Below are 21,350 nucleotides of genomic sequence, written 5' to 3'. Positions count from 1 at the left end.
AGGTTAGGATTGGAATCCAGGGTAGTGTAGCTTAGTTACATTTAAGGGAAGAATTAGGGTAGGTTGGCAAGCTGTTTAAAAGTAGCTCTTAATGAGATGCTAACTCTTTATCAATTTCAGACCAGTCAAAGTCTCAGCTTGTTGATGTGAGTAGAGAATTAGTTATGTGGAGAGTAATGAGAGAGAAATTGATTCTTTCCTTCTTTCTCCCCCAAGTTGGCCCAGTTTCTCATCTGTCCCTGAAGAGACGGGGCTTGCGTGAAAAGGGCATGCCCTTGGAGAATGGTAACATGGGCCGGCACACATATGACTACCAATCTGACCGTCCTTGGTCATCACTGGATTCAGAGGGTCAGTATCCATAGTGTATCAGGGTACATTTACCCAGGTTATGGGCAAAATCTCTTATTGTACTAAATACTCAGCAGGCTCTATACACAACACTATTCTATGGTGTGATATTCAGTTCACAATTCTGTAGACTGAATACACTTACTGGAAACCTAATGTCAGTTGCTGAATTCTGTTCAAATTAATTTCAAATATGTAGCAATATAATGTGAATTCAAATGAACAATAAACAGTTGCACACTATACAGGGGTGCATGTTGAAATTATGAATATGTATAAAATATGTGGGAAAATGTTGGAATAAAAAGTACACTGGGACACTTGCAAAGCACTATGGTACTGATGATTTGTAGTTAGTTTGCAGCTGAATGGCAGTTTATCAGAAAACGCCCTCTGGTGATGGGTGGAGTTATTTGTCTCATGTAGTTGACAGTTTGAAAAAAACAATGTTGGAGAAATCATGAGGATTAGTGAACAATGCAGTGGACCCACATGGGTTTCTGGGACATTTTCACTATCTGGATTGCAGGTGGTGTTAATTTCTAAACCAAGGCTATAAAGCATAGCTTATTTAGCATAGTTATTTTCAGGTGCATGTGTGAGTTCCATAAAACTTATGTCTTTTGATATTTCTGTGATCAGAAGGGTCAGAGGTAGTAGAAGTCTAGATAATTGAATGGAATGTTTGATTTTTTAAAAATGATTTTTGTGTTTTTTGTGTAGCAACAAGTGGAGGGACTGAATTCCAAATAAAAAAATAACCAAAATTTTAAGTTTGATATGTGTATAAATTATTGTTTTATACAGACAGTCACCCTGCCCCTCCTGACATCACGAGCTACACCTCAGACCCACCCCCTGTTACTGTGGAGCACTTACAGGTTGCCATGCCAACCAAACCTTCACCCAAATATGGTAATGCTGAGCTCATGGAGACAGGGGATGGTGAGTTAACTCATTGTGTGTGTGGGTGTGTGTGTGTGTGTGGGTGTGAGATGGAATAGGCATGAGCAGTACTGGTTGTTGAGTAGCTGTAACATTTCAGGTAACCAGCAACATACCCCATCACTGGAGAGATAATGCCTGAATGTGTGTTTGAGTGTCTAGTTGAGTGTGTGTATTTGTGTGTGTATTTTTGTTGTTGCATGGCTGTATTTGTTTGTGTGTGTGTGTGTGTGTGTGTGTGTGTGTGTGTGTGTGTGTGTGTGTGTGTGTGTGTGTGCGCGCGAGTGTGTAGGAGTGCCAGTGAGTAGTCGCGTATCTGCTAAGATCCAGCAGCTGGTAAACACACTCAAAAAGCCAAAGAGACGTCCACTGAGAGAGTTCTTTGTTGATGACTTTGAGGAACTTTTGGAAGGTAACCTGTCTCAAATACCATTAACATGTACAGACAATAATGCTGTTAGTATAATTCATTTAATGAATAAGTTTAAACACCCATTCATGCTTACATTAATCTGATTGCATGTTATAGTATTCTGCAGTACATTCTATTTTGGATTGGAATATGTTTCCATCTACTTATTTTGTGTACTGGATTGTGTATGTTACTGCTAGGTTTAGGTAATATTAATATTGTATTGTTTTTCTGTAAGTGTTGGTAGTAACATTATCCTAATATTTCCCCTGCAGTACAACAGCCTGATCCTTCTTTACCCCGCCCAGAAGGAGCAGAGTCAGCAATAGCACAAGGGGAGGAGCTGTGCAGATTCAAGAACTGCCCCGCCTCTGTGGAGGCGGCCCTTCAGCGCTGGGGAGCGATTGCACCAAAAGCACCATGTTTGACCATCACACACGCCAATACTAAACAACCATACACACTCACATACGGTATGGACAGAAACATGCACTCTAAGTACTTTGTTATTGTTCCCATTAGAAAACTGTAGGAGTTTTAACTCTCTAACACTTGCACATATATAACATATACTCTCCTATCCAATCTAAACTGATGAATATTCTGTGCAAGATGAGTTGATTGCCTGAATAATAAATCGATGATACAGTAATCAGAGCTGGATGTTAATGATGTTCTCCCTTTCTCTTTTTTTCTTGAGCATGACATCAGGAGTTCAGGGTTATTATGGGTCTTTGTTAGCATCTTCATGTCTCACTGCTGCAGCTTTTTATTTATACACTGACCCAGTCATATTCTCATGTTACAGATAAAAATTCACATACATTCATTCTCTCTCTCTCTCTCTCTCTCTCTCTCTCTCTCTCTCACACTCACTCACACACACACACACACGCACACGTGCACAAATGCAGCTATGCTTTCTATCTCACTAAATCAGACTGTACAGTACCAGACAGTACCAGACTGCTTTTCACTTTGGTAAAATGGGTCACTTTTATATCACATTGAATCAAGGGTCCATCAATAGTTTTTGTTTGTCACAGTGGAAACCTGCTTTCAGTGTGTGAGAGGGTGTGCATGTGTGTGTGAGAGTGGGTCAGCACCAAAAGTACAGGGCCCTTTCCATGCACCCAAGGTTTCTGCCAACCTGCATAACTGTATGCATTGTATGACTTGGCATAATTCTATGGAAACCTTGCTACTCACTCACTGTGTCCTATGTACTCATTCTGAGCCTGAAAGGCATGTATAAACAGCAAAATAATGAGTTCAGTGTGCAGTGAGTTCATTTGTGTGTGTGTGTGTGTGTGTGTGTGTGTGTGTGTGTGTGTGTGTGTGTGTGCGTGCGTGCGTGTGTGTGTGCGTGCGTGCGTGTGTGTGTGTGTGTGTGTTTCTAGGTAAGCTCTGGTCCAGGAGTATGAAGGTGGCCTACTACATTCTCCACAAACTTGGAACCAAGCAGGAACCCATCATCCATCCAGGAGACAGGGTAAGACTGACACTAGCTTCATTAATGAAGCTTAGACGCTGCCTATCCGCAGTTTTACTACATTCAGTACTTTTGCACTTTCTATCTGTATTCAAATACTATCACCTTTTTCACAAAAGCTTATTGAAAAGTTTGGTGATTTTGAATTGAAAGGTGAATGGCTAAGAAAAATAAATAATCTGAAAATAAAAAAGTGCATTTAAAGACTGCGAGCATTTTCCAATTATCTTGATGTCTGCATGAATAATTCTTAAAATGTGGTCTGACCTTGATATAATTGGTAATAATATATAATGAAGAAATAATCTTATTTGAACACAAATACAGCTATTTATGTTGCTATATATTTACTGAACAAATAGTTGAAACCATCAAGGTATGTGAACCTCTACAATAATGATTGCTTGATGAGGGTTTAATTAGACTCGGGTGTTTTAAATCACTTCAGGTCTGGTTTAGATCCCGTCGATATAACAACAAAACACAATTTTGGTTAACTTGAATTCAGTTGTAATGCATGCAGTATGGTGCAAATATAGAAAAGTGAACTATAGCACAGTCAAAAAAGATCTCAGAAGGACCTCTAAAGGAAAATTAATTGAATGTTATGTCTTTTTGATTTATGGTCACCAAGACCAAAAGCAGATTTATGGTCACCAAGACAAAAATATTAGACCAAAACAGGCTAAAAAGTGTTTTTAAAGAACTTTTTTAAAGAGCCTACAACAGTCCACAGGCAGGCTGATAGAAGAAACTGAATAACATGCAACTAACAAAGAACACCAGGATTGCAGCTGTGAATCTGCAGGCATCCCCAACACTTAATAGCATCTGTGCTAATGTGTCTTGAATAAGGAATCATTGAACACTGATGCAAAACACAAGAGTAAATTAACATCAGAACTCAAATCAGTGTTCAATTTTGGCAGCTGTTTTATATTTATAGAATAGCCCATAACAACCTCCTCCTCCACTCCTGCTAAACTGTGTTCACATGTCTCCTCTGTGGATTCTGACTAGAACTGCTTATTGGTTCTCATTGTTTAACAATCATCTGGCAGATATATTCAGATTAATCATTTAAGTCTTCATTTATTCTGTGTTGTTAGTTTGCCATCCAGTGTCGACCAGAGGAGGATGGGTTCACCTTCTGAGCATTGGTTCATCCAAGGTTTCTTCCTCTAGAGCTTAGAAAGTTCTTCCTCATCACTTTTGCCTTGGCTTGCTCATTAGAGGCCTGGATCCAGCTTCTCTGTAAAGCTGATTTCTGCAAAGTTGCTTTGTGTGTTATAAAAAATCACTATACAAATACATTTGATTTGAATTGAATTTATTTAACTTAGTTTTTTTTTAAACCTACAATTAGTTCTAGTATTGATGTTGTCTTAGATGTGGTAATTGGCAAAACACAAATACTGGGTTTTTAAAAATATTTGAGATATTTTTGAAAGAAATTATTTGTACCGGGCAGAAAAATAATGACAGCTTGTGTTCCTCATAACTGTAACGTAGTTTATTGTAACGTTATTTTCCTTTTGTCTTCCTATTGGACCTGCAATATTTGAAGTGAAGTTTGTTTGACTGGGACGAGGAGATTAGCCTATGTTAGCTCTGTTCTCAGTGCTCAGTCAGCCTGTGTGTCACATGGTTGCAGATATCAAACTGGAGAATTAGACTGATATTTATAGCTCTTCTAGCAAATTTGCTGTGCCACTATTTCAGCTTAGAAGACACGGACACAGCAGAGCTTGTTTGACCAGGATGAGATTAAGATAGCATTCACGTGTTAGCCCTGCAACTTAGCCTATTGTTGGCAGTGTAGAAGTAGGTATAACTTTTGTCTGATTGTATCGAATTGCATCTGCTCTTGATAAGGATTAGCCTGTTAGGCTACTCCCCTCTTTAGCAGACAGCAAGATCTATAGCTAGTTAGCGCAATTGTTAGCTTTGATGTCTACTGGTTAAGTTACCTCCATAGTTAGCAGTATATTTTTGACCACTCAATCCCTACCCCATTTTCCAACATTGATGCCCTTTTATTTGAATTCAAATACAAATAATTTTGCTTCAACAACAAGTACAGATACAAATACAAATACTGGTCTCTCTGCACATGTATGGTGATTGCGCATGTGGTTGCACATATATAAATGAGGTGTAGCTTTAACATTAAGGTACTTTAATTACTGACATTTTGGTTTGATTATTTTTCCTTAAGAGACATGAAAGAGATTTTGTCATTTTCTTTTTTCAAAAAGTTAGTCAATGTAATCGCTAAATCATTGCCAACAGAGCCAGCAACGGATACTCATTATCGGAATTATCAGTGATGCAATTAAAGCTTGCCAAAACAGAAGAATTACGTGAGTGAAAAGTCGTGACCTCAGTCCCATTGTAGTCTCACTGATCTAAATCACGCAATTCAGGCAAGACTTAAAATATATACAAATTTTAAGAGTTTTATATAGAGCAACTGGTCAGATTTCCTCATAAGCACTGAACAGAATTGATCAGCATCTATAAAAGCATGTGATGAAGATTTTTATCAGTAAGGGAGGTTCCACATATTATTGAGTGTTTACAAGGCTTTAAATACATTTTCAATCAATTATCTTGATTGTTTCAACTTTTTGTTGATTAATGTAATAACAGTATAACTCTAGTGTGTTGTTTGTTAAAAAAGGCCGTCTTTATTGATTTTGAGTTGGTGGAAGATCAGATGATAAATTATGACGCTGTAATTGTTTGTGTGTCTTTGTTGATGTAATTCTTACCAGATCCTCACTTGCATGTGTGTATGTGGGTGTGTTTGCATCAGGTGGCATTGGTGTACCCCAATAATGACCCTGCTGCATTCGTGGTAGCATTTTATGGATGTCTGTTAGCTGAAGTTGTACCAGTACCAATCGAGGTGCCACTCACCAAAAAGGTAATGCCCACTCAGAATGTCTGTTTCCAAAAGACATTGCATAAATAAAAGACAGATATATTAAAACTGCCATAAAAGGCCTGATGCTTATTTTTATTTGATTAATGATTACTTTGATCTTAATATTGAGATGTCAGAAGATTTTGATCTGTAATTGTGAAATGAATGGTCTGATTCTGATTTGATATAATTATGTTGCAAGATTCTGTTAGCCGACATTTAATTTTTATGTTAACAATAGCTCTGATTGTATGCTATGGAATTAGTTCGATTTTATAGAGAATGTTAGCAGAGTATAAGTGGGATTGTGTTCTGAAATTTATTTCACATAATTTGGCAATGTTGAATTAGATTCTCTTTTTTCATTTTGGTCAAGAAGCATACTTAAGTTTATAATTTGCAATAAGGTTTGGGATTTTAGAAGACACAAGCAATTTTAGAATTATTTTCCATCAGTACAGACAATGCAGTGCAGACTGAATGCACCTTCATTCTATAAATTGATTAATTGAAAATGGGCATATTATTTGCAATGGTTGATTGGCTTTTAAACTGATAAGACATTTAAGCTGGAAGGACATTTTTCCAGATGCACTTAAAACTACTGAAATCAAACCCCTGCTAAAAAAGCATAATATAAATGTTGTGATTTTAAGCAACTTCAGGGCAGTTTCAAATTACCTTTCTTTAGTAAAATAAAAATTGAATAAAAGTGAATGCGTTCCTAAATATGTAAACAATATTTAGTGGAAAAGGGGGTTTTATAAAGACAAAGCACAGTTAAAAGTAGTAAATGATTTTAGACCTATGTGTAGCTTGTAAAACTATAGATAAGAGTATACTTACATTGCCTTAAGTAGTTTGGTGTTTCTGCAATCTTAAATTGGTTTACCACATTTGTGTATGTTGTTAGTCTCAGTGGTCATGTAACAACAAGAGAAAACATTCTTGGTGTTCTGCAAGGATGTATACTTGGCCCTCTTTTCCTTGTACATGGTACAATTTGGACAAATTATAATGGATCATGGGGTCAACTTCCATAGCTATGCAGGTGCTAAACACATGTACAATACATAACTTCAGCACAACATGATGCCAGTGCTCTAAATCAACTTCTAAATAGTCTATTTCACATTGCAAACTGCAATAATAATAACATGAAACTAAATGAAGATAAAACTGGAAAATGAAGATTTTACTTATAAGTACTAGTTAAAAGGGAGAAATTATTAACTCTGCTGGGAAATCTGGCTTTACAGATAAGACCTGAGATGAGGAATCTTGGTGTAATCCTGGAGTCTGCCCTGAGTTTTAAATCACACATTGGTAATGTTACTAAGACTGCCTTCTTGCGATTCTTTTAGGAACAATGAGTTAGGCACTATTTTCCCCTGCAAAATGCTAAGAAGTTGACTCATGTTTTATTGCACAGGTTACTGTAATGCACTTTTCACTGGACTACCTTAGGCAATTGAGAGGCTTCAAGTGGGGCAAAATTCAGCAGCCAGTATACTGACAAATATTCAGAAGACTGAAGAATTTGCACTGATCAAATATTAATTTTTGATATCTTCACCTCTGTCACTCTCTCCTTCCATCTTTCCTCTGCCTCTCTTTCCTCTGGATCTCTCTCTCTTGCTGTCCTCCTAAAGGATGCAGGGAGTCAGCAAATTGGTTTCCTCTTGGGCAGCTGTGGAGTTGCTGTTGCACTTACCAGTGATGCATGTCACAAAGGTCTTCCCAAGAGCCTCAGTGGTGACATTATGCAGTTCAAAGGTCAGAGAATTCACCTGATGGTTCTCTATATGTATAAACAGCTTTGATTTTGAATCTCATTTTAAATGTTTTCTTTATTTGTGCATAGAATACCATTTGCATTCACTCAAATTCCCCATTCTTGTTACATAATAGATCGATTTTTATACTTGTTACACATTTCAGATTACAAGATGCATCATATTGTTCTGTCATACATAATACAAAAATACTTTTAAATAGACATCTTTTTAGAATACATTATGATAACTGTGTGTTTGTGTGTTTTGCTTGTTTGTTTGTGTATTTATTGTGCTTAGGCTGGCCGAAGTTGTTGTGGGTGGTGACAGATTCTAAGCATTTATCTAAATCTCCCAGAGAGTGGTATCCTTTAATTAAAGATGCCAACAATGACACTGCATATATTGAGGTGTGTATGTGTGTGTGTCAGTTTGTATTTCAGTGATTTTATATATATATATGTATTTATTTATTTATTTATTTATTTTGGACTGATTACAAAATTACATGTCAGATGTGAAATTTCAGTAGTTGGTGAATGAGTGATATTGATTGATTGATTGATTGATTGATTGACAGTATAAGACATGTAAGGATGGAAGTGTCCTGGGAGTGACAGTGACAAGGATGTCCATGCTGACACATTGCCAAACACTCACCCACACCTGTGGATATAAGGAGGGTAAGACATGGCCATGCACTCACACACATTAGTGGACATAATGGAAAGGCAGGCATATACTTTACACACACGTTTTACATTCATTTGTCTTTTAGAAATTCATTTTTTGTGTTGTCTTAACTTTGTGCGTGTGTTTATTGCAGCTGAGACTCTGGTGAATGTGTTGGACTTCAAGAAAGATGTTGGGCTGTGGCATGGCATTCATATGGTAATAAGTGTTTATTTGCTATCATGCAACCACTTTTTTTTTTTTTTTGTTTAATCTCTTTATGCCTCTCACTCACTCATGCACACTCTCTGTCTGTCTCTCTCTTGCTCTTGCTGTTTTTCTCTAGAGTGTACTTAATATGCTCCATGTGGTTAGCGTTCCATATGCCCTAATGAAGGTGAATCCATTGTCCTGGATTCAGAAAGTTTGTCAGTACAAAGGTAAACACACACACGCATATACACACACACACAAACATTTAACATTTCTTTCACAGCTGCAGTCAGGCAGGAATTAGAATTCATTTCTAAATGCAACAATTTGCAATCATTTGCAGCAAAAACATATAACAGTAGTTCTTCATTAATACCAGTACTGATCTTTTTAATTTTTAAAATTTCTTTACAACTCTTCTTGTATTGTGTGCATCTGTATCTCTGTGTGTATCTGTTTTTCTCCATATGTGTGTCTAGCTAAAGTGGCATGTGTAAAGAGTAGGGATCTACACTGGGCTCTGGTGGCACACAGAGACCAAAGTGACCTCAACCTGAGCTCCCTACGTATGCTGCTGGTTGCTGATGGTGCCAACCCATGTGAGTGTGTGTGTGTGTGTGGGGGGGTTGTTTTTGTTTTTGTTTTTTGTTTTTTGTTTTTTTGTGTGTGTTGTGAAAAGGGTTAATCAAACTATCACTGAATATCCTGCAGTTCTACTGATTGGAACATTTTTACCGTTAAACGTATTGGTTTACCATAAAGATTATTAAACCTGAGTCATACAGACATGCAATTTGTGTATCGGCCTCTGTTTTTTTTCTCTTTGTGTCTGGGTCTGTCTCTTTTAAAGTGCTTTATTGGCATGACTGGAATTATTATAAAATTTTGCCAAATCTGTACAAAAGCTAAAGTCATAGATAGAAAGAAATAAAGGGAGTTCCATATTATTTAACAAAAATAAGTAAATACAGATACAAAAATGACAAACAAAACAACATTATAAATGACATAAATAAAGGAATAAACCAACAGAAAAAACATACCAGCATCGTGTGTCTGTAAAAAATGTATCATAGAAATGAAACATTTTTTTAAATATCCTTACTAAAATGATGCAGAGCTGAGCATACTTAGCTAGCTACTGTGATGAATGTCTCAGTTTCTCAGCCGTTTATCACTTACTCACAAAGAAAACAAGGCATTACTAAACTTCTCAAATTATTTAAAGTATACATCTCTTATTAATTTATATTTTGGTAAATAGATGAAAAAATTCATTTAATATTCTGACATTAAATCTCTTTGCCTACACAGTCTTTACTCTCTTGGCATCCATTTTTATGATGTATTCCTCTTTTAGCTTCAAGGTTGTGGTTGCTTCTTCTTTTATTTTTTTAAACTAATGTTTAAATAATGTGCTAGATTGGTACGATTGAATTATTTGTCGAATTTTAGATTGTTTTGCTGACTTGCATAATTTTTTTATGTATCATCATATGAGAGTATTAGAATCTTGCCAGTGTTTGTTTTTCTAGTGGAGGAGCAAGAGATTATATTTTCATGAGTGAAGTGTTGAACCAGAAGGGATAGGAGGTGAGACTCTGAGCAGAGGTGACTGGTCAGAACTGGTTTACATTTTATTGAATGTGGTTCAGGTCGATTGAGCAGTGCAGTAATTTAGTGTTTTATTGTTCTTTTGTATGTGTAGTGAATAAAGGCTCGGTTCAGCTCTGCATGTAACATTGGAGGTATTTCTACAGACTTACAATATTTTGGAAACTTTCAGTTGTATTTTTAGTTTAAACTGAATTTTTTTTTAATCTAATATTTAAAAAACGGATGGATATTGAGATATATAACATTTGATCTTAGATTTAGAAATCTTATGGAATATTTTATTTTTTCCACATTTTGATCTAATGACATAAATCTATTTCACAAAGGGATTTACTGCAGGGATGAAACTGCTTGATGAGCTCTTTTCAGCACACTTGTATACACAGTGAATTGATATCTGCTTACCTGTTTTCCATAAGAGATCTGGATCTCTTATGGAAAATCAGGATTCTTGTTTTGGACAAATGAACTACATGGGCCCACCTCTGGCAGTACTGCTCTAGAAGTGACAGATTTTGCTGTAAACTTGTTTTGTGGGTGATACTTTGAGTCTAGGAGGTTCTGAGGTTTCAAAGTAAGTTTTCCATATTGGATTGACAATTTTGGATTAGCTACCCTTTTTCGTGTCAATTTGTTTTTGCAGGATTCCCAGATGTCATATGTTGCTTCTGCAGTCTGATCATTTTATTTTTAAAAATTTAGCTTATTATTTGTCCTTGGTGTCAGCTCTCCTGATACTAAAATTACATTAAAGAGTTTAACCAGATCTTATGTATCTTATTGCTGATAGTTTGAGTATTTTTGATTTGATCAAAATCTGTTGTAATCTGTTGTAATCTGAGAGTCTAGAGCTTTCTGAGGTTTCAAAGTAAGTTTTCCATATTGTGCAATTTGGGATTGGCAACCCTCTATCATGTACTAATTTTTTGTATAACTCCAAGAGGTCATCAATTGTCTCTTCAGTCTGATCATTTTATTTGTAAGAATTTAGCATTTATACTCTTCAAAAGTGTTTTGTAATCTTTTATGAATTTGAATAATTTCCACCAGTGTTCCACTGTATACCAGTACTGAAAAAGCATCAGGGTACTAAAGTTTTTAAAATGCACTATACCAGCATTTGGGAAAAATCGATTTTATTATACAAATAGCTATTTGATCTGGCTAAAAGGAATGTGTCTGTTTAAACACAATGCTAACAGTGCTGACATTTCAATTTGTGTGTGTGATGTTGAGGGTAACAACCCTGGCTGAGTTTTTAATATGAGCTGCAGCAAGCATGAATGATTCGAGAGCAATGGTAGATAGTGCATACCTTTTTTTTTTTTTTTTTTTTTTTCCATTTTGTTCAGAGTCTAGACTTTAAGAGATGGCAGCAGCTTCAGGAACACCTGAAGTAATTGACAAAGAGGAGTCATGAAGTGGAATATGGGAATATTCCATCTTAAAATTGGACAAACAAGCCAAGCTCCCTCAAAGGGAGGCAGCATGTCAAACCTGTCCAAACATCTGTCAAACAACCTTTTCTATGAAAAATAGAGTGATTGAAATGCCTCCCTGCAGTAGTAATATACATATTTATACACCCAGTAGTAATATACATATTCATGCTCATGTCGTCTGTGTTTTTATTCTTTCAGGATTTAGCAGGTACCTTATACCATTATGATCACATAGCTGTTCATATTTAATTTCAAATAGCCTATGTGTCTTTTGTTCTGTTGTTGAGATTGTTTTTGTTTGTTTGTGATTTGACCGTTTTGTTACTGGTGTATGGGGCAGTAAAAGTTTCTCTTCTATGTATGTTCCATTGGACTCAATTGGCAGTAGAGGTCCCTTGGCTAGGCCAATAAAGGGAGTGGAGATGATTGAAACTTCAGAACTCAAGTTTCCTGTAGGTTGGTGAACACTGAAATGTGTTCCTGAACATAGCCCTGGTTGGTGTGGGGTGTGTGCTTATACCTGAACACTGATTTAACCTCTGACAGCTCAAAAGTACTTTTTAGCCATGACTGGTTCTCATTTTTCAAAATTCCAGAAACTCTCTCCCTCCTTTTTTCTTAGGGTCAATATCATCATGTGATGCATTCCTGAACGTATTTCAGAGTATGGGCTTGAGGTCAGAGGTCATCTGTCCATGTGCCAGCTCACCAGAGGCCCTAACTGTAGCTGTGCGGAGGTAGATCACACACACACACACACACACAGACACACACACACACACACACACACACACACACACACACACACACACACACACACACACACACACACACACACATATATATATATGCTCACAGTCAAACTCACATGCACACACAGGTTTAGAAAAGCATTTCTGGTATGGGGTATAATTCAATTAAGAAATGATTGTATGTTATGTTTTTACTCTGGAGGCTGTGAGTGGGACTCTGGGATCATGAAAAGACGGCTGCTCTATGCTTGAATATAATTTAGTTGTACTATTAACAAGTCTTAAAGATTTGTGGACACATGCCAGTTATAGATCAATAAAATAATATCAGGTCCCAAATCATTTCTAGTAAATTGTAAACAATCTCTCCATTGGTGGTTTTTGGTTTGGATATGTTTAAACCTGTCATGCTCAGCTCTGGAATATCTTGCAGTTACCAATAGTATATGGGCTGGGTAGTTTGTTCAGGTTATCAGATTGCTATCAGTGGTCTCAGCTGCTTTCACCCCTGGTTGAGATGGTTTGCGTGTTGTGTGTTTACACCCCACAGGCCAATCGAGGGCAGCTCAAAGGTGGCAGGCAGAGGCCTCCTTGGCATGACTGGTCTAAGTCACGGTGTCATCAGAGTGGACACTGGAGAGAAGCTCTCTGTGCTCACCCTGCAGGACTCTGGCTCGCCCATGCCTGGAGGTGTGGTGTGTGTTACATGGTTCAAACACAGCAGTAGAATGTAGTAGAGCTATATGTGGTGAAAGCCATGCTCTGTAGATGCCAAACAGATGTCATGGGTAGATCCGCTAAGCATGTGCATGTGTTTGACTAACTCTTTTTATAAGACGATACCTCTGAAGTGAGTTATCAGTTAAGTTTAAATCAGCTCTTTCTGTCTCACAGCATTAGTGTGCGTGGTGAAGCTGGAATCCGTTCCTCTGTTGTGTAAAACCGACGAGATCGGAGAAATCTGTGTATCATCCATTGCCACAGGAACATCCTATTATGGTTTGACAGGCATGACCAAGAACACATTTGAGGTGTGAGACACCTGCCCTGTTTGTAATTATCAGTGCTTTTTTAAAAAGTGCCATCATACTACCATTTATCTTATTTAATAAAGGACCTTACATAATTATTTTGCTAAAGTCTCTAAACAGATACTCTCACTTCATGAAGTACTTGATAAAGTATTTCATAGTTCATTCAAGATCTTCCTCAAATGTTCTGTTTTATTAATGTACAAACATTCTTTAAAGTAATAAAATAGCAAATGTTGCATTTTGTCATGGCACTTTCTATTACTTTTAATAAAACAAAGCTAGAATATGTAACACTGAGCTCCTTCACCAGTTTTTAATGTATGCAATACTTTTGCAATGTATGCAATACTTTACTAGTACTTTATGAAGTGTGTGATCTTTAAATATTTTTGTCTTTGTCTTCCCTTTTGTTTTCCTCTTTCTGTTTCCCTTATATATAGGTGTGTCCCATGTCCGACAGCGGCGCATCTGCAAGTGAGTGTGTGTTTGTGCGCTCAGGGCTGTTAGGATTTGTAGGCCCAGGTGGAGCCATCTTTGTGACGGGAAAGATGGATGGATTAATACAGGTTGGAGGACGGAGACATAACGCTGATGACATTGTTGCTACTGCACTTGCTGTCGAACCAATGAAGTTTGTGTACAGAGGAAGGTATGTGTGTGACAGTGTGTGTATATCGAAAGGATTCCGTTTTAAAAACTCGTAGAGAATCTGTAAAGTAATTGTGTTTCAGAGATTGATAGTGTTTCAGCAACACTATCACAGGTACCTTTTTTTTTTTTTTTTAAACTACCCTTTTACAGAAGTGCATGCAACGTGTGTGTGTGTGTGTGTGTGTGTGTGTGTGTGTGTGAGAATAGGATAGCGGTGTTCTCCATTACGGTACTTCATGATGAGAGGGTAGTAGTGGTGGCAGAGCAAAGGCCAGATTCTAAAGAAGAAGAGAGCTTTCAGTGGATGAGTAGAGTACTACAGGTATACACACACACAAACACACACAGCTTTCAGTGGATTAGCAGCGTATCACAGGTATATATACACACACATCAAGAACTTTCAGTTAGACAAATCAAGTATTACATGTAGCAGGTACATGAATATAGAGAAATGTATTTACATGAAAAATTCCAAATGCTCCCTCTTATTTCCATACAGCATGTAACAAATGTCCTTTTTATGGTGTGTGTGTGTGTGTGTGTGTGTGTGTGTGTGTGTGTGTGTGTGTGTGTGTGTCTGTCTATGTGTCTGTGTATGTAGGCTATAGATGGTATCCATCAGGTTGGTGTGTATTGCCTAGCACTGGTTCCTTCCAACACTCTGCCAAAAACTCCTCTTGGAGGGATCCACCTCTCTGAGACAAAGCAGCTCTTCCAGGAGGGGGCACTCCATCCCTGCAATGTGCTCATGTGCCCTCATTCATGCGTCACCAATCTCCCAAAACCTAGACAGAAACAACCTGGTATACATTATGTGTACTCTTCTAATGTGGCAACAGTAGCTTCATACAACCTGGTACAGGAGAATAGTGCTAACAGGTGCCTGCATGTGCAGAGGTTGGCCCCGCCTCTGTAATGGTGGGGAATCTGGTGGCAGGGAAGCGGATGGCACAGGCGAGTGGACGAGACCTGAGTCAGGAAGACAACGACCAGGTGTGTGGGTGGGTGGGTGGGTGTGTGTGTGTGTGTGTGTGTGTTGGTGCAGATATAAGTGTAAGCATGTGAGCACATTTTTTATTTGACTGTGAGTTTTCTTTTAGGAATGTATTAAAGTAGTAAAAGTTCTTTAATGTGTGAGTTTTATTTTTAACCTCCTGTTTCCTGTAATCCAGTTCCTCTTCTTGTCAGAAGTGTTGCAGTGGAGAGCTCAAACCACCCCTGACCACATACTCTACACATTAATTAACTCAAGGGTAAGAGACAAACCACAGTCATAATCACATACAGAAACACACAAACACAAACACATCGATGTTAACAATGTCAATTCTTTGTATGATTTAGGGGGTGGTAGGGAGTTCTCTAACATGTTTGCAGCTCCATAAAAGAGCAGAGAAGATCTCCGCCATGCTGTTTGAGCGAGCACAACTACAGAATGGAGATCATGTCGCGTTAGTGTATCCACCAGGTAACTCCGCAATTGCACAAGAATGTCTCCTCTTCTTTTTATAGCATTTGTTCATGGGAAATTCCAAAAGTGAAGGCTCTAAGTTGCTGTTACTCAGGCAGTTCCTCGACTAGTTCCTCAGGCAGTTCAGATCAGTCATGTCTGCCTGCACACAGGAACTGAGGTTTATGTTTCTATAAGATGAATAATCCTAACATTTTCTGAAAGATGAACATGAACATGTTATAGCTCATTAAGCCATGCTACTCCTTGTCTAGATTATCCAAGAATTCTTTTGTTTTTTCAATTCTGACCATGAAACCACAGTGCAGTGGTTTCATGGCCAGAGGAAGTGCACTGAAGTTCAATTTAGTATATGTGTATCCATCTGTTTTACAGGTTTGGATCTGATCGCTGCATTTTATGGCTGTTTGTATGCTGGCTGCATCCCCATCACAGTGAGGCCACCTCATCCCCAAAACATTTCAACTACTCTGCCAACTGTAAAAATGATTGTAGAAGTAAGCAAGCATTTACATACACACATTTACACACACTTCTGCACTCATACACAAACACGTAAACATGCACACATACATATGCATGCACACACACATTAAACACTTCTATTTGTGTGCAGGTGAGTCGTTCGGTGTGTGTTATGACGACCCAGGGGATATGTAAGCTCCTGAGGTCCAAAGAGGCATCCACAGCTGTGGACCTGCGATCATGGCCTCCTGTTCTTGACACCGGTGTGTGTCTGTGTGTGTGTCTGTGTGTGAGGGAGGGAGAGAGGGGGAGAGAGAGAGAGGGAGGGAGAAAAGGAGAGAATATTGTGTTAAATTTCAATGTTTCCACAAGATGCTCAGTGACACCCATTTTATCCAGATGGATAAAATGGGTTTATCCAACCCATTTTGATTTAGATAAATATAAATAAATATTGAATTGAGGAGTTGACAAGTATTGATGGTAAAGTTAAAAAATGTTTTTGTGTATGCATCTCTTTGTCTGTGTGTGTCTATGCATGTGTGTTTAAGATGATTTGCCAAAGAGACGCTCTCCACTGCTATTCAAGCCATGCGATCCAGAATCTCTGGCCTACCTGGACTTTAGTGTGTCCACCACAGGCATGCTAGCTGGAGTGAAGGTACTCACACACAAACATCTACATAAGAGAGAAGGTATACACACACTTACATACATAGATACAATGAGATAATAAACAAACAAAGTACACACTCTCACACACATACAAACAGGCGATAAACAATAGGGCAACAAAGAGGTTTTACCAATTCTTGGTTGAGGTTTTAAAGAACAGTGATTACTGCTATATAGTGTAGTTTTTATAACCGAACTATGAAGTTAAGTTCTTGTATAATTACCTATGAAGTTCTTATGATTTATAATTTCATGATTTCAACTTGCAATTTGAAAAATGCTAATCATTGGACATAATATAAACCCAGTACCCTACAACTCACTGGATGGCTTTACAGTAGGATAAAGATGCCTATTATGTTGAGTTGTTCAGGGTTCAACAGTGGAATGTTCTAGATTGGTAAATCCATCAGCCAGCCTGAACTATGGTGGGCTGGCATTTCACTTACTAACAATACTAGAGACAAAAGGTCCACAGAACAAACACGAAGCAAAAGTGGCTATATCATATAGTTTAGCCAGCATAGATGTAAATACTGTAACATAAAAGATGACATGATGCACCTTAATCCCATAATCATTACTTTGTTCCAGTGTGCTGGAATACAGAGCCAAAACAAAATAGCATCACTATCCAAATACTTACAGACTGCCTTGTGTTTTACTCTAGTTGATTTATCACATTCATTTGATGTTTGATCTCTATTCTTTTCTCCCTGTTTGTCTTTCTCACTTTCTGTCTGTTACCTCCCATAGATGTCTCAAAGTGCTACCAGTGCACTGTGTCGTTCTATAAAGTTGCAGTGTGAGCTTTATCCGTCCCGTGAGGTGGCTGTGTGTCTGGACCCATATTGTGGACTGGGCTTTGTAGTCTGGTGCCTTTGCAGGTACAGAGCTTCTAAAGACAGCTACTGCTAAAGTCAAAGTTAAATTTATTTATGTAGCACTGTTTACAACCGCCATTGTCACAAAGCAGTTTTTACACATGTCTGAGTCCAAGCCCCAAGTGAGCAAGCCAAGGAGGACATTGGCAAGGAAAAACTCCCTAGAGCATGAGGAAGAAACCTTGAGAGGTACTAAGACTCGAAAGGGGGGGGGGGGGTCATCCTCCAGTATATACAATAAAGAGCAAAATAAGTAGTGAGAGAAAATAATAATAAATAAACAAATAAGCAATGAATGTCTTTTCCGGTTTTCTGGAAGTCCTAATCTTGTTTCGAAGGTGTACGTGTGTCCGAAACCCATCTTGCATGAGAACATCTGTCAAGGGCAATGGAGAGGCGGTAGGGTGGGCATCAGGGGCTGGTGTGAAGAGCCATGGCAGCTGAGACGGGTTGAGGCTCAGTAACAACATGACATCAGGTGGGGGTGTACCTCGGCAAAAAGGGAGAATAGATTATTAGGCATGTGCAGGTACAAAGGTGTGTAAATTATAGAATTATAATGCGCAAAGATGGATGCCGTCAGATCTAGCTATGGCACGGCTGAAGGGATAGAGCCAGAAGGAATCACAGGCATGAGGACTCCCTGGAACATCAGCACTCTGCTGCTCTCAGTCAACAAACTTGAGTGGCAAAAAGAGGTAAAGTGACTGCATCATTGCATCCCAATGTACCACAACTCTTAATGCCCATAGACCCCCCAGACCTGCACCTTTACCTAAGGTGGGAAGTATTTAGACTTAAATGCCTATAGGTTTTAAGTCTAGCCTTAAATAATGAGACTGTGTCTGAGTCTCGAACATTTACAGGTAGGTTATTCCATAGTGTCGGAGCTATATAGGAAAAGTCTCTGCCCCTTGCAGTAGATTTTCTTATTCTTAGTAATAGTAAAGAGCCTGGACCTTTTGATCTAAGCAGACGTGGTGGATCGTAATGCACTAAGAGTTGTCTAAGGTACTGTGAGGCAAGACCATTCAGTGCTTTGTAGGTTACTAGAAGTATTTTATAATCAATATGCAATTTTACTGGGAGCCAATGTAAAGTAGCCAAGATAGGAGTACTGTAAGTACTTTGTCAACTGCATTTTGAACTAGCTGGAGCTTCTTTAAACTCTTAGAGGTACAGCTAGATAGTAAGGCATTACAGTAGTTCAATCTTGAAGTGATACTAGATAAATGGACTAGCTTTTCTGCTTCATGAGTATGTTCCTAATCTTTAAAATGTTCCTAAGGTGGTCCTAGAAATATTATTTACATGAGCTTCAAATGAGAGACTGGGATCCATAATTACTCCAAGATCTATAACTGTTAAAAAGAAAATGTGATTGGGAGAACATTGAGGTTCACAAAGTAATTTGAGAGCAAAATCCTAGCTCTTTGTGGGCCTAATAGAAACACTTCTATTTTGTCAGGATTAAGTGAGAGAAAGTTTCTCAACATCCAAACTTGTGTCTGACATACTTTATGCATTCGTTAATATTACTAAGATAATAAATGTCTTCTGGTTTGGATGAGGCATATAACTTGAGTATTATCAGCACAGCAGTGGAAACTAGCACAGTGTTTATGTAAAATGTCACCTAGAGGTAGTATATATAAAGATTCTTGTGGGACACTAAATAACCTTGCTGTATGCTGAGAAGTTTCCATTTATACAGACAAACTTGTAGTGATTAGGTGAATAAGAAATTTTTTGATAAGTGGTCTGATTACTGCTCATTTAGGTGCATAGCCAATGTTCAAGGAGGATTTTATTAAATTTAGTAAAGATCACTTCAGGTAGAACTACTTAAACTGTGGGCAACGAATCTAGGTAGCAGGTCAAAGATTTTGAGTGTGAGATCAGAGATATTTGTTCAGGCTCTTGGATAGGAGTAAAGGATTCTATAGTTTTTCTGGATTGATTTTTTTTTTATCTCTAAGTAACTGCATAATGTCACATTTATAATCTGGATATTATCTCTAATGTGCTTAATTTTCTCATTAAAAAATTAATGAACTCATTCCTATTATGTGGTGATGTAATCTGAGCCTTTTGTCAGTTTTATTCCTATTTAGATGTGCAATTGTACAAAATAAAGATCTATGATTTGTTTTTGTTATTTTCTATTAGAGTCAAGAGAGAAGCTGTTTGAGTGGTAATAAATGCCTTTCTATACTTGAGAAGGCTCTCCATGCGATCTAAATTGAGCAACATCATTGAGTGTGCAGCAAAATAATGATTCTAAGCATTCAGTCATTTGATCAAGTTCTGTGGGGTTTGAGGGTATCCGTCACAAATGATGAGTCTAGGAGACTTGCAATAAATATAGATGCAGTTGCTGATGTGATCATGCATCTGGTGTGGTACCAAGGTGAAGTCACTATATTGTGCTCATATGTAGTTCAAATGAAATGAGGGAATGGTCTAAGATGGCATCAGACTGGGGTATTGTGACTGTTCTCTATGTCTACACCATATGTCAGTACTAAATCAAGCGTATGTCCACTGGAGTGTGAGGGTTCTCTTAAACATTGAGTGAAACCAATTGGTTCTAATATAGAACTAAAGGCTGATCTCAAAAGTGCCCCTCTAGCCATCAGAATTCAGTTACAACAACTGTTATTGTCTTGGTGCAGATGTAGACTTGTTGGCATCTGAGTAACAAGGGCTCAATAAGAGCTCATATTTGACAGGTTGGTTTTAAATCAGTGTTGCATCCTGAACTGTCTCTGTGTGTGTGTGTGTGTGTGTGTGTGTGTGTGTGTGTGTGTGTGTGTGTGTGTGTGTGTGTGTAGTGTGTATGCAGGGCACCAGTCAGTACTGATACCCCCGGCTGAACTGGAGGTGAACCCAGCCCTGTGGCTAGTGTCTGTTAGCCAGCTCAGAGTGAGAGACACGTTCTGTTCCTACTCCGTCCTGGAACTCTGCACCAAAACACTTGGCAGTGTCACTGACTCACTCAAGGTGAGTTTACACACTACCATACAAACGGAGACACAGTCCATTTCAGGCACTCTAAGGCAGACAGGATATATTTACATGCATATTATTGTTATTTCATACACCAATTCACACAGATTGCACATGGTCTGTAGACAACCCACATGCACACACATGTATTTAAAAAGGCACATAACCTCACAAAACTTCTAACTTATGTCAGTTAGAACGTTTTATTTTTATTCATGTTTAATTAATTATGTGTGTGTGTGTTTGTCTGTCAGGCTCGGGGGCTGGATCTGTCACGTGTGCGAACGTGCGTGGTGGTGGCAGAGGAGAGGCCACGCATCGCTCTCACTCAGTCATTCTCCAAACTGTTTAAGGATGTGGGACTGCATCCCCGCGCTGTCAGCACAGCCTTCGGCTGCAGGGTTAACCTCGCTGTGTGTCTGCAGGTCGGTACATGCTTACACACACATACATGCATACCCACATACAGACCAACACAAAGTTGTGTCTACTCAAAGCTGTGTGTGTGTGTGTGTGTGTGTGTGTGTGTGTGTGTGTGTGTGTGTGTGCGTGCGTGCG

The 21,350-nt window shown here is 38.3% G+C and overlaps 1 protein-coding gene across 4 annotated transcripts in view; it reads left to right on the top strand.

Moving 5' to 3' along the window:
- Positions 1-21,350, top strand: part of dip2cb (DIP2 acetate--CoA ligase C (putative) b) — a 34,118-nt gene that overhangs the window by 8,585 nt on the left and 4,183 nt on the right. For 3 of the 4 annotated variants that reach the window (XR_014125755.1, XM_035527952.2, XM_035527953.2), the window contains exons 6-32: positions 217-351; positions 1,159-1,296; positions 1,589-1,708; positions 1,984-2,181; positions 3,109-3,200; positions 6,019-6,129; positions 7,782-7,905; positions 8,205-8,314; positions 8,485-8,587; positions 8,731-8,795; positions 8,923-9,016; positions 9,269-9,388; positions 12,471-12,585; positions 13,151-13,290; positions 13,495-13,631; positions 14,075-14,283; positions 14,493-14,607; positions 14,890-15,091; positions 15,184-15,281; positions 15,461-15,541; positions 15,633-15,756; positions 16,135-16,256; positions 16,376-16,487; positions 16,776-16,885; positions 17,656-17,786; positions 20,618-20,786; positions 21,047-21,217. Coding sequence is in view for 3 of the 4 variants with exons in the window: in XM_035527952.2 (XP_035383845.1) it covers positions 217-351; positions 1,159-1,296; positions 1,589-1,708; positions 1,984-2,181; positions 3,109-3,200; positions 6,019-6,129; positions 7,782-7,905; positions 8,205-8,314; positions 8,485-8,587; positions 8,731-8,795; positions 8,923-9,016; positions 9,269-9,388; positions 12,471-12,585; positions 13,151-13,290; positions 13,495-13,631; positions 14,075-14,283; positions 14,493-14,607; positions 14,890-15,091; positions 15,184-15,281; positions 15,461-15,541; positions 15,633-15,756; positions 16,135-16,256; positions 16,376-16,487; positions 16,776-16,885; positions 17,656-17,786; positions 20,618-20,786; positions 21,047-21,217 (3,446 nt within the window). In the remaining variant the exon portion in view is untranslated. The remainder of the gene's footprint in view (positions 1-216; positions 352-1,158; positions 1,297-1,588; positions 1,709-1,983; positions 2,182-3,108; positions 3,201-6,018; positions 6,130-7,781; positions 7,906-8,204; positions 8,315-8,484; positions 8,588-8,730; positions 8,796-8,922; positions 9,017-9,268; positions 9,389-12,470; positions 12,586-13,150; positions 13,291-13,494; positions 13,632-14,074; positions 14,284-14,492; positions 14,608-14,889; positions 15,092-15,183; positions 15,282-15,460; positions 15,542-15,632; positions 15,757-16,134; positions 16,257-16,375; positions 16,488-16,775; positions 16,886-17,655; positions 17,787-20,617; positions 20,787-21,046; positions 21,218-21,350) is intronic. The other variant, XM_081722477.1, reaches the window with a different exon arrangement.

This window comes from Electrophorus electricus, chromosome 11 (assembly GCF_041902795.1).
Source record: "Electrophorus electricus isolate QZ-2024a chromosome 11, ASM4190279v1, whole genome shotgun sequence".
NCBI lineage: Eukaryota > Metazoa > Chordata > Actinopteri > Gymnotiformes > Gymnotidae > Electrophorus > Electrophorus electricus.
The sequence above is the reverse complement of the archived record's forward strand: the minus strand, read 5'-3'. Positions and strand labels throughout refer to the sequence as shown.